This window comes from Leucoraja erinacea, chromosome 27 (assembly GCF_028641065.1).
Source record: "Leucoraja erinacea ecotype New England chromosome 27, Leri_hhj_1, whole genome shotgun sequence".
Classification (NCBI taxonomy): Eukaryota; Metazoa; Chordata; class Chondrichthyes; order Rajiformes; family Rajidae; genus Leucoraja; species Leucoraja erinaceus.
Genome location: NC_073403.1, coordinates 29,981,659 through 29,994,324, shown reverse-complemented (window position 1 = coordinate 29,994,324; position 12,666 = coordinate 29,981,659). Strand labels below are relative to the sequence as shown.

At 43.0% G+C, this 12,666-nt stretch overlaps 1 protein-coding gene across 2 annotated transcripts in view; it reads left to right on the top strand.

Moving 5' to 3' along the window:
• Window positions 1–12,666, top strand: part of grnb (granulin b) — a 78,934-nt gene that overhangs the window by 33,226 nt on the left and 33,042 nt on the right. For both annotated transcript variants that reach the window (XM_055657355.1, XM_055657356.1), the window contains exons 3-7: window positions 173–316; window positions 3,959–4,087; window positions 6,927–7,076; window positions 7,334–7,561; window positions 10,088–10,166. In XM_055657355.1, coding sequence (XP_055513330.1) covers window positions 176–316; window positions 3,959–4,087; window positions 6,927–7,076; window positions 7,334–7,561; window positions 10,088–10,166 — 727 coding nt within the window. In that variant the 5' untranslated portion in view covers window positions 173–175. The remainder of the gene's footprint in view (window positions 1–172; window positions 317–3,958; window positions 4,088–6,926; window positions 7,077–7,333; window positions 7,562–10,087; window positions 10,167–12,666) is intronic.

Here is a 12,666-nt window from a genome sequence, read left to right as displayed (position 1 = left end):
AGTATGAAAATTGTATAACTGTTATGTCGATCATTTTATTTTTGTACAATTGCTTCTAACAAAAATTTTAAAAAGAAGAGAAAAAAAAAAGAAAATACGAAGTATCCAGTTTATGTATAAGCAGATAAAGGCATTATCCACTCAATTTGTGCACTTTTCTGTTCTGTTTTAGGTCATGATTCCAAAGTTTCTGCTCCTGTGCCTGGTTGTTGGCCTGGCTTCAGCCGTCATTTGTCCAGATGGACACGATTGCGGCGATAACGCAACCTGCTGTAAGAAACCAGATGGAACATATGCCTGCTGCCCTTTACCCAAAGTAGGTTCCACTTGTTGCTCTTTAATAAATTGCTTCTAGTGACTCTTCAGGCTTTGCCACTCGGGTTGAAATGCTTGTAGTAATTTTCTACAAATTCCTTTAATGTTTTTGCCTCTCTAAAGAAACTGGTAGAATTTTGAAATTGTTCAAAGAGTAATTGATGCTTGGTCATTTGTTACTCAACTCCACGCAATAGTTTATTGGTTCAGAGGGAAGAAAATCCACCTTTTTGTCTGACATTTTCCACAGTAATATTTAATCACTATATTTATAGCCTTTGCTGAGAAATTTGAGATTTTGACTCCTGGGGTTGGTATATTTATTTCCAAAACCCACATAACTTTTGCGTGCCTATTTTAGCGTTCCTTAATGTGAATAAACTTAATGCCAGTTTCTTATTTTATCTTGAGTTTACATATTTGCTTTAATTCCCCTCGTCTTTTTCTTTACCCACGAGTCAGTTTTAAGAATAAGTATCTTTGTATATCCAAGTGTAAAACATTCGGGTTGTAATCCAACCCGCATCATTTTTGCACATTCGTAAAGCTTGCAGTAAATTGACCTTGTCAATAATTTGCTAACCTTATATTTGCAGCTTTCAGGTCAGTGTTTGCCTCCAACCAGAAAGTGACCTAACAATTAGAAAACTTAAATAACTGAAATGTACGTTTTTCAAATGTCATTTCCTTCCATGTACATTTCTAAATTGTTTTTAGTTTCCTAATATACCAATAGTGGTGTTCTTTCCTCCTTTGTTCATGGGTGTTTTTCAAATATTTGTAAAATGTGGATGTGTGAGAGTTGAAAACTCTCTTCCAAATATGACTTGCCAATTGGTGTGTCATCACTTATGAGAACTGGGTTCAGATCTTGTTTTTAAAGTTGAATTAAGCATTCACTATATATATATATATATATATTTGCTTTTTATCTAATAACAAAGTTAAGTCAACTTTGAAAAGCTTCAGTAAGCACAATTGAAGCTTAAAGCCTTTTAGGCCTGACACATTAGGGCACTGTTTTAGTCCATTGCTTTTTTTTTCTGCTAGAAGAGGCTTTGTCCTCAAAAGCAAGGACCCAGAAAGAAAACATTTGTGTTATTCCCCTTTATCATGTATCTGCACACTGTAGATAGCTTGATTGTAATCATGTATTGTATTTCCGCTGAAAAAGGCTTTTGCTTTTCACTGTACGCGTGACAATAAACTAAACTCAACTCAAAATGCTACATTTGCCATCGCTCCCCAAAGCCCAATAATGATGAGGCTTTGAAAAGCTTGATTGTTAATGAATCATATTTGAATTATTTCATATAATTTAAGGAGTATTCTGGGGGGGGGGGACAGATTAATTTAGTGTGGATCAGTGCTTAGGCTTGATGTTGTGGCCATTCTGGGAACTTGGTTGCATGAGGGATGTGACTGACAGCTCAATGTTCCAGGGTTTTAATGTTTCAGATGGAGAGGGAGGGAAAAGAGATGGAGGAGCTGCTTTACTAACCATGAAGAATATCATGGTACACTCAAAGGACATGGCGGAGGGTTTATCTGCTGAGAAGATAGTGGACCAAGCTCAAAAATAGGAAAAGTGCAAGCACTCAAATGGGATTGTACTATAGGCTTCCCAATAGCCAATGGGAAATAGAGGAACAGATATGTAGAGGCATTACTGAAAGATACCAAAGGAACAAGGTTGTCTTAGTGGGTGACCAAACTTCATCTATGTCCACTGGGTCTTGCTCGGATGGGGCAGAATTTGTTAGGTGTATCCAAGAGGTTTCTTGAAGCAGTATGTGGATAGTCCTGTACCCTATGTTGAGGGATACACAAAATGCTGGAGCAACTCAGCTGGACCGGCAGCATCTCTGAAGAGAAGGAATGGTGTGATGTTTCGGGTCGAGACCCTTCTTCAGACCTGTTTCGGGTCGAGACCCTTCTTCAGACTTGTGTTGAGGGAACAAGCTTGGCCAGGTAACTGGTGTTTCAGTGGAAGAGCATTTTGGGAACAGTGACCGCAACTCGATAATTGTTAAGATTAATTTGAAGGCTGGACCTTGTGGTAAGTACTGAATTGTAGCAAGGCAAATTGCAACGTTATTGAGCAGGAGGTTGGTTACATTGGAAGTAGTTGTTATTGGGCAAGTCCATATCTGACATGTGGGAATTGCTTAAAGGGCAATTGATCAAGAGTGACAAGTTCCACTAAGGAGAGGGATCAGGATGTCAAAGTAAGGGAAAATTGGATAACCAAGGAGGTCGTAAATTTGGTCAAATGAGAAAGCATAAACAAATTTTTAAAAGATAAAATCAGACAGCCTTTGAGGATTATAAAGCAAGGAGGAAAGATTCAGGCGATTGGGGCCACAAAATGGCTTTGGCAAATCAGATTAAAGAAAATCCCATGTTTTTTTTATACTTAACATTAAAAACAACGGTAAACAGTACAAACTCAAGGATAAAGGATGGAATTTGTGCTTGGAGTCAGGGGACATAGACGGGGTACTAAATTAGTACTTTGCAGCTGTTTTTACCAAGATGGAGGACAGTGAGATCGGTGTGGAGTACACTACTCCCATATGGAAGAGAATAAGTTAATTGGGGATAGTTAGCATTGTTTGTCCATGGCAGATTGTGTCTTACTAACTTCGAGTTTTTTTTGAAGAGGTGATGAATGTGATTGATGATGGTAGGATTGTGGATGTTGTCTATGCATCGTCCTCCATGGTAGGCTGATCTAAAAGATTCAGGTGCACAGGTTTAACAGTGAGTAACTTGGTGGTATTGTTTCATTATTGGCTTACTGATAGAAGGTTGTGGTGGAAAGACAATATTGTGGCTGGAGGTCTGTGGTCAGTGATGTTCCATAGGGATCGGCAGGGACCTCTATTTCTAATATATATAAATGACTCTGACATAACCTTAGATAAATTGGTTAGTAAGTTTGCAGATGACACTAAGATTGCTGGGGTTGTGGACTTGAAAGGCTGTCAAATTATACAGCGGCATATGCTGCAGATTAGTTATAAAAATAGGCAGAGAAATGGCTAATGGAGTTTAATCAGAGCAAATATGAAGTGTTGCACTTTGTGTGATCGAATGTAATGGGAAAACAAATGAATAAGGAAGAACCCTTAACAGCATTAATACATGGGGATCTTGGAGCCCAAGTCCATAACTCCCTGAAAGTGGCAACACAAGTAGATAGTGATAAAGAAGGCATATAATTTGCATCCCTTCGTTAGTCAAGGCATTGAGTATAAGAGTCAGGATATCATGATGTGGCATTTTCGGACTTTGATTAGGCTACATTTGAGTATTGCATTCAGTTCTGGTCGCCCCAAAACAAGAAGGACCTGGAGGCTTTGAAAAGGGTGCAGAGGAGGCTTACCAGAATGATTAACTATAGGGAGAGGTTAGAAATGGACTGCAAATCTACTTCAGCTAATTAGTGCAGGGGGACTACATGGGTTTAGTTTGGGGTGATTATTTGAAATATAGACTCTGTATTCATGCATAAAAATCCCTGGTGTCATTTTATAGTCAAAATAACTTAATATGGATTGAATCGCTTACTTGTTAAGACTGTCTACAAAGCGTAAGGTTTTGTATTTTCCACTCAAGATTGCATATTTCTCTGTTGCAGGCAGTTTGTTGTTCTGATATGTTGCACTGCTGTCCTGAAAATACCACCTGTGATACAGAGCATTCAAAGTGCATTGGTGTGACTACCGTACCCTGGGTGGAGAAAGTCCCAGCAATCAGCACTTCCCTGGTAAATCAAGATTAAGTTCTATGCTGTAAATTAAGCAACAGAAATTTCATTAAATTGTGTTACGAAATAAATTAAGTAATTTTCAAGCCAAAATTACACTTTTTACATTTTGGTCAAGTGTATGGTATTACAAATTCTTTCATTTCAATTTTTTTGTTTTTTCAGTATTCTAGATTGTTGAACTGGCTTGAGGACAATAATTAATAATTATTTATTAATCATTTTATTTCTCCAGGTATATCCGCTTCACAATTTTCTATCTAAAACAATGTGATGTGAGCTCATTTTTTATGCAGACCTAGCTTACATTCTGCCATTGTTTGACAAGCCATGACAGTCTTGACATTCTGAGCACTTTTTTGGTCCCAGCATTTAGTTTCCTTATCTCGGTAGTTTATCAAGCCAGTTATCCCTGCTCAAGAAAAAGCTGTTTATAGAGTCATACAGTGGGAAATGGGCCCTTTGGCCCAAATTGCTCACACCGACCAACATGTACCTACTACACTAGTTTTTGGTACCTACACTACCTATGTTTGGCCCATATCCCTTTAATCCTGTCCTATCCATGTACCTGTCCAAATGTTTCTTAAACATTGCGATATTACCTGCCTCAAATACCTCCTCTGGCAGCTCGTTCCATAGACCCACCACTCTCTTTGTGAAAAATTATCCCTCAGGTTCTTATGAAATCTTTCCTCCCTCACCTTAAGACTATGTTCTCTGGTTCCTCGATTCCCCTACTCTGGGCAAGAGACCGTCTACCTGATCGATTCCTTTCATGATTTTGTACACCGCTCCAAAATCACCTCTCATCCTCCTGCACTCCAAGGAATAGTCCTAGCCTGCTCAATCTCTCCCTATAGCTCAGGCCCTCGAGTCCCTTGACGACCACTAGGGGCGCTGCATTGAAGGCGCCTCTGCCTACAGCCTGTCTGTTTTTTCCCTTTTTTTAATTTTAGTTTGTTTTGGGGTTACTTTAGTTTTTCTATGTGGGGTAGGGTAAGTGGGAAATCGTTTCTTAGTCGCTTCCTGGCGGGGATGCGACTATTTCTCCGAGACTCGTCCTCGCCCCACTCCCTCCTCGTCCTCGCCCCACTACCAGCTGGATCGGAGCGGCGTTTCCTACCAGAGACCGGGGACCGGACCACAGCTACTACAGTGGCGACGCGGCGCTGGGTTCCCCGCGGAGCGGGCGATACCTACCTAGATTGCCGTTTGGAGCTCCGGAGTGTTGGGCCTGCAGCATCGACATTATGCAGCTGTGGTTCATGGAGCTCCCAACGTGGGCGGCGCTGACCGACATCGCGGAGTCCTGGGGCCCTTTGCCGAGGGCAGCCAGTGTTGAATCTCCGCCCAGCGCGGCCTGGGGACGTCGGGAGCTGCGGACTCCGGTGGGAAGCGGCCGTTTTGGAGGTCCAAGCCGCTGAGGTTGGCCTCCAGTCCCGACGGCGGAGAGCCAACATCGCGGCGAGCGGGCCTGAGCGGCGGGCTGCCCGGAGCGGCGACTGCGTAGGGCTCCGGAGGCCCCAACCACGGGTGAATATCGAGGAAGAGACTGACTTTGATGCCTTCCCCCACAGTGGGAAACTTTTGATTCTGCTGTGTGGGGATGTTATATGTTTAAATCTATCATGTGTTGTGTTCTTTATTTTAGTGTATGGCTGTATGGTGATCACATTTCACTGTGCCATCTGGCACATGTGACAAATAAATATATCTTGTATCTCTTGTATCCTGGCAACAATCTTGTAAATCTTTTCTGCACGCTTTCCAGCTTGACAACATTTTTCCAACATGATCCCTATAACTGAACACAATACATGTTCACTATAACTGAACACAATACTCTAAATGTGGCCTCACCCACATCTTATATAACTGCCACATGACCTCCAAACTTCTATGGTCAATTCTCTGAGGAAGGCCAATGTGCCAATAGCCTTTTGATCATCCTATCTACCTGCGGTGCCACTTTAAAAAAGCTATGTACCTGCATTCCTAGATCCTCTGCTCTACCACACTCCCAAGAGACCTATCATTCATTGTGTAGGTCCTGTCCATGTTAATCTTCCCAGAATGTAACACGTCTCATTTCTCTCCATTGAATTCCATCCTCAGCTGAACTGCCCAACTGATCAAGATCCTGCTACAATGTTTGACAACCATCTGCAATCTACTTTGTTGACTGATTAGTCGGACTACTGTAGTTCTTTTATTTTGCAGAGAAATCAAAGGTTTCAAATGTCTTTTATTGTCACGTACCATAAGGTACAGTGATATGCGAACTACCATATAGCCATACGAAAAAAAAAGCAACAAGACACATAATTACATAAAAGTTAACATAGACATCCACCACAGCGGATTCCCCACACTCCTCACTATGATGGAAAGCAGAGAAGTCCAATCTTCTTCCTCGTTATTCTCTCGCGGCCGGGGCAGTCAAACCATCCGCAGTCGGGGTGGTCGAAACTTCCGCATCGGGGCGGTCGAAACTCCCCCATTTTGGAGTTCCCTAAGTCGGTCTCTGACCGTGAGCTCCGTGATGCTAAAGTCTGCAAGCACCCACGGCGGAGCTCCGAGGTTGATCCCTGGAAAAGGGATTGCGAGCTCCATGTTGATAAGTCCACTGACTCCGCGGCAAAGCTTCTCGAAGAAGGTCTCCAGCAAAGGCTGCCAATTCCTCAATGTTAGGCCGCAGTGCGGAAGGAGATACGATACGGAAAAAAATCGCATCTCCGTCGAGGTAAGAGATTAGAAAATGTTTCCCACATAGACCATGGTGAACAAAAAAGTTTTCAAATGAATGAGAAATGATATCTTGTCTCTCTAATTCCAGTGGGAAGAAGTCGAAACCACCCCACTCGTGCAAGCAGGAACAACGAATGCAGTGACTGAAAATGTGTGTCTGGATAATACTGAATGCCCGCCTGAGTACACGTGCGTGCCTACTTCTAAAGGAGTCTACGGCTGTTGCCCACTCACTGATGTAAGATTACTTTGTTTTAATGTCCTTCCTTCATGATTACTATCTTGTGCACACCACAATGGCTTTTTCACTGAACATTTTGCACCATTACTTGCTGTCACCAGTTTAATGCAAGTAAAACATAATGGAACACGAGTTCAAATGAGTAAATGCTTTTGTAGAACCTCAGAATATTAATTTTTCATAAATTTGCTCGATCTACTCAGATGTTTTTTTAATATAAAATGCTGGTTTTAATTTTTTTTCTTTCTGTTAAGGCAACCATATGCAAGGATTGGGAGCATTGTTGTCCAAAGGGATACGAGTGTGATCTAGTCAAGGCCAGATGCAAAAGGACTGGAGTCGATGAAGAATTACCATTGGTTTCTGCAGTCAGAAACCTGCGTACTGCTGAGAGCGAGCTTTGTGGGAACATGTCTTGCTCCGAGGGATATACCTGTTGTACCTCTACAGGCTTTGGTTGGGGATGCTGTCCTATGAATGATGTAAGCCTTGAATGAAATTACCTTTTATGGTTTCTCTTTGAAGCAAGTACCAATACAGCACCTATAATTCATAACTAACTTTCCATACATATATTGACACTGAATGTTTTTATTTTTTATTTTATGTGAAAGCAAAATACTACAAATCTGTAGGTCAGCCACCATCTGTGGAGAATTGGTGTGCTAGGCCAAAGACCTTTCATCGTATCTTGGTGAAAAAAGTTTGGAATTAAATTATGGGAAATGCCAGAGAAAGGGAGAAGAGGATGAGTGAAGGGCCTGTCCCACTTGCGTGTCCTTGTCGTCACGTTGAGGCGCACGGGCATCTTATGGCCGCGCGGGGCCAGTCCCACTGAGAAGCGTGGAGGGGTATGTAGTTGTGCGCGACATCGCTCGGGGCTCCAAAATTTTTGTAGCAAACGAAATCTTCGCGCGCCAATGGCCTGTCGCATAACTGACGGCCAAAGTGGGACAGGCCCAAGACCCTCGCGTGACGCAACTTCTCACCTCCAACAGCAGCAGAAGCAGGCAAACGATCGTCGAACTCGGCCTGGCGCTCACGGCCGTTGAGGTCCAGATCCGCCCCCACTTCTACACCCAGAGCGGGGCCAAGAAAATTGAAGATAGACACAATGCTGGAGTAACTCAGCAATGGATGACGTTTTGGGTCAAGACCCTTCTTCAGTCTCGACACAAAACATTATCCATTCCTTCTCTCCAGAGATGGTGCCGGTCCCGCTGAGTTACTCCGGCATTTTGTGTCCATCTTCAAATTATGTCACGTGCTCCAGACGGCTGTGCGGTCGAATGAAATTGCGCACAACCTTCGCGGGACCGACGCGGCTTAACGCGACCACGATGTCGCGTAATTAGCGTGCCAAGCACATGCAAGTGGGACGGGCGTATGTGTTTTTGAAGGTGGAATTCATTCTTCTCTCCAACATAGGCTTAATAAACTGCCCTGCAACTTAAGGCTTGAAACTGAGCATTGAAGCTGCTCTCTTTTACAGCCAGTGAACATGTTTACCAACTGTTGGCAGATTCACTTAGTTCAGGACAATTTCTTTTCTGTAATGATACAAAATGAAGAATGCACCTCCGGGTTTTTCCTGATGTTCTCACATTTGACTTGGTCAAACATTTCTATTGACAGGAATTCATAGGAAATCTGGCTGAGAAATTAGCCATTTAGCCCGACCATGTATTGGGGTCATAATCATTAGTTTTTATGCTTCTCTATCTATGATTTCAAACACCTGACTGCCAACGAGGCTGTTTGGTAGCTTATGTCTTGGTATTTAGCTGACTTTTCGAAAAATGTGCCTTACTTTGGACTGCTCATCAAAACATCTTCAATTATTGAAGCTTAATGCTGAACTTAGCAGATAGACACTCAGCTGTCAATGTTCAGGAGCTCCTGTGATGAGAGAATTTCAAAAATGTTGCAAAATATCGCTTTATTACACAGCAAGTAGCGTCTCATTCAGATGTAGGAAAAGCAGATTCAGCTATTTGTATTCAGTTGTGTTGTTGTGCACTCTGGCATTCTGCACCTTGAACCAGACATTGTTATTAGTGGTCTTCAGAAAAGCTTGGAAACAAATAATATATGCAGATTATAACATTAAGCTACTATTACTGATGGAGGGTTTGACTTTTAATATGCAAAGGATATTTTTAACATGGGTATTATTGGTCTTTCAAGTCCTGGATTGTCACTAGCTATTACTGCACTAGCTATATGCCTTTGTCGTTTTTGCCTTCAGAAAGGAACAAGAAAGCCAACCCACACTTCGCATTCCATCAGCATTGAGCCTGAAACTCTTCTTGTTTGGGCAGAACATCTGACGTGACTGAGATCACGAGCTAAAGAAGCTGAAATGTCTCCCAAGTCCTTTGTTCAGGCAATTGGTGACATTTCGCAAGATTCTCATTCCATATCATTGCCTACTTGTTATAAAATAATTTCCTCTGCAAACCAGGCCCATTGTCAGGTTTGAGGAATGAAGGAAATGGGGTTAGATTATGATCACCTTAAAAGAGCAGTACTGCTATAATTTCTGGACTTGCTTCTTTTCCACCTGCTTGGTTGTCATAGTCATACAGCACAGAAACGTGCCTTGAAGCCCAAGTCGTCCATGCTGACAAAATTCTCATCTATGCCATTTGCCTGCATTTTACACATATTCCTCTAAACCCTTCCTATTCATGTACCTGTTCAATACACAATAACTTTTAAAAGACTGCCCCAACCTACCCATCAGTGGTTCACTTGGCTGTGAAATGAGAACATTAGTTTTAGTTTAATTTTAACAACTTTAGTTTTATCTATGCTGTCAATAGTTGATTTTTTTAATATATATTTTAATGCAGCCTGCAATATTGCATCCTTTGTACATAAAACAGACACCACTAGATATTATTTGTTAACTTTTTTGTCTATCGGGTTGAATGGAAGAAATATTGTTTTAGTTTTTAAAAATTGCACTCTTTCCTGAAGTTGCCCCCAATTCCATCTCATTACAGGCTGTATGTTGTGGTGATCGCTGTTGTCCAAAGGGGTTCCAGTGTGATAAGGCACGGAAAACCTGCATCAAACCCATTGGTAAGTTGCTACAAGATTGATCCTGGCAAGTATTTAGACTCCAGTCATTATAGCCTTTCCAATATATTCAAGCATCATGTTTATACAAGATACAACAAGATACAAGATAAATTTAATTGTCACGTGTGCCAGATGGCACAGTGAAATGAATTCCCATACAGCCATACAATAAAAATAAACAGGACTCAACACACTATAGAATTCAACACAAAACATCCCCACACAGCAGCACCAAAGTTTCCCACTGTGTGGGAAGGCACCAAAGTCAGTCTCTTCCTCCACTGTTCCCCGTGGTCAGGGTCTCCCCAAGCCCTCCGCAGTTGCAGCTACGGGCGGCCCGATGTCCAGGACCGCTCGCCGGGATGATACCAGTCCGCCGTCGGGGCTGCGGGACGTCCTCAGCGGCGTGGACACCAGAGTCGGCCCCCTCCTACCGGAGTCGGCGGCTTCCAATATCCGTAGGCTGCGCCGGGTGGAGACTGCTGCTGTAGACCCTCTGCAAGGCGCCCCAGGACTCCACGATGTTGTTCAACGCCGCCCGCGTTGGAAGCTCTCCGCACCAGAGCTCCACGATGTTGGAGCAACGGCCCAACGCTCCGGAGGTCCAAACGGCGACCCAGGTAGGCATCGCCCGCTCCGCAGTGACTCCAGCGCTGCGCCGCCGCTGTAGCAGCCCTGGTCCGGATACCGGTCCCCGGCAGGAAAGGCCGCTCCGATCCAGCTGGTAGGCCGCGAGATGGGGGGCGAGGACGCGACTCGGAGAAATAGTCGCGTCCCCGCCAGGAAGAGACTGGGAAACGGTTTCCCCCTTACCCTGCCCCCCTCCCCCACATAGAAAAGTAAAAGTTTCCCCCTAAAACAGACTTTAGACTAACTAAAAATAATAAAAAAGATGGAAATGACATACAGGCTGTAGGTAGAGGCTGCTGCCAGGGCAGCATCTGTTCAAGTATCTGTTCAAGCCAGAATGGATATGTTTTCAATTATCATTGCTGGATGAATTTCAAGCTATGTTTTATTGTGAATTATATCACTGTTCCAAAAGCCTTAAGTTATTGGCAACCACTGCAGGCTGGGTCATCTGACTCGCTCCCTAATCACCAGTCCTGTCTGTCCTTGGCCCAGTGGTCATTCTGGATGCAGTCTTGTGCAATGAACTGCCTCCTAACATTTCTCAACCTTGGTTAATGCACTGGGGCAGTGTCAGAATTAAAGGATGGTGCGTCATGGGAACAGGGTGGAAGTCCCATGGGATTAAATACCAATGGTTTGGCATGTTTTCTCACCAACAATTCTAGTTTGCATTTAAACACAGGCTCAAATGTCAGCACTGAGTCCGTGTGTCAGGAGAGCAACACCTTGTGCAATATCCAGTGACGTCATTGCAACTATAGCAAAACTAGCAATTCTGAAAGTTAATTGAAGATAAGACCAAAATGTTGGAAATACCTGGCAGATCAAACAGCATAAATGGTAGAGTGTAAACAGTTAATGTGTTTCAATTAACTTTTATTTTCAGTTGCAAAAAAAAAAGACAGTAGATGTGAAGGAACATAAACGACAGGCCAAAGATAGACACAAAATGCTGGAATAACTCAGTGGGACAGGCAGCATCTGTGGAGAGAAGGAATGGGTGATGTTTTGGGTCGAAACCCTTCTTTAGTCTTGACCCAAAATGTCACCCATTCCTTCTCTCTAGAGATGCTGCCTGTCCCACTGAATTACTCCAGCATTTTGCATCTATCTTTGGTTTAAACAGCATCTGCAGTTTCTTCCTACACAAATGATAGGCCTGTGTAAGGCAGAAGCCCAGAAGAAATTGAGCAAAAAAAAATTGCTCGAGGAACTTGGCTGGCCAGGCAGCCTTCGTGGAGGGAAAATACACAGATGATATTTGGGGGATCCTTCTTCATGGTGAAGTGAAATGAGGTCTGTCAGGTTTGCTCCACAGAAGCTGGCTGAACTACAGATCTAGAATCTAGAAACTTTGACCAACAATGCCCTTGTTGAACATGATACCAAGACCAACTCTTCTGATGCACATAATTGACATTTCTTCATTTGCCTACATATTCATATGCCCAATCAAGGAATGCCACCATTGTATCTGCCTGAATCACCACCCTGGCTGCGTGTTCCAGGCACCCACAAGCCTTTGTAAAGATGAAAACTTGCCCTACACATCTACTCTTAAACTTTGCCCTTTTCACTTTAGAGCGATGCCCTCTAGAATTTGGCATTAGAATGCCTGGGTTTCAACAACTAAGTTACAGAGATAGGTTGAATAAGTTAGGTCTTTATTCCCTGGAGCGCAGAAGGTTAAGGGGGGACTTGATAGAGGTCTTTAAAATGATGAGAGGGATAGACAGAGTTGATGTGGACAAGCTTTTCCCTTTGAGAATAGGGAAGATTCAAACAAGAGGACATGACTTCAGAATTAAGGGACAGAAGTTTAGTGGTAATATGAGGGGGAACTTCTTTACTCAGAGAGTGGTAGCGG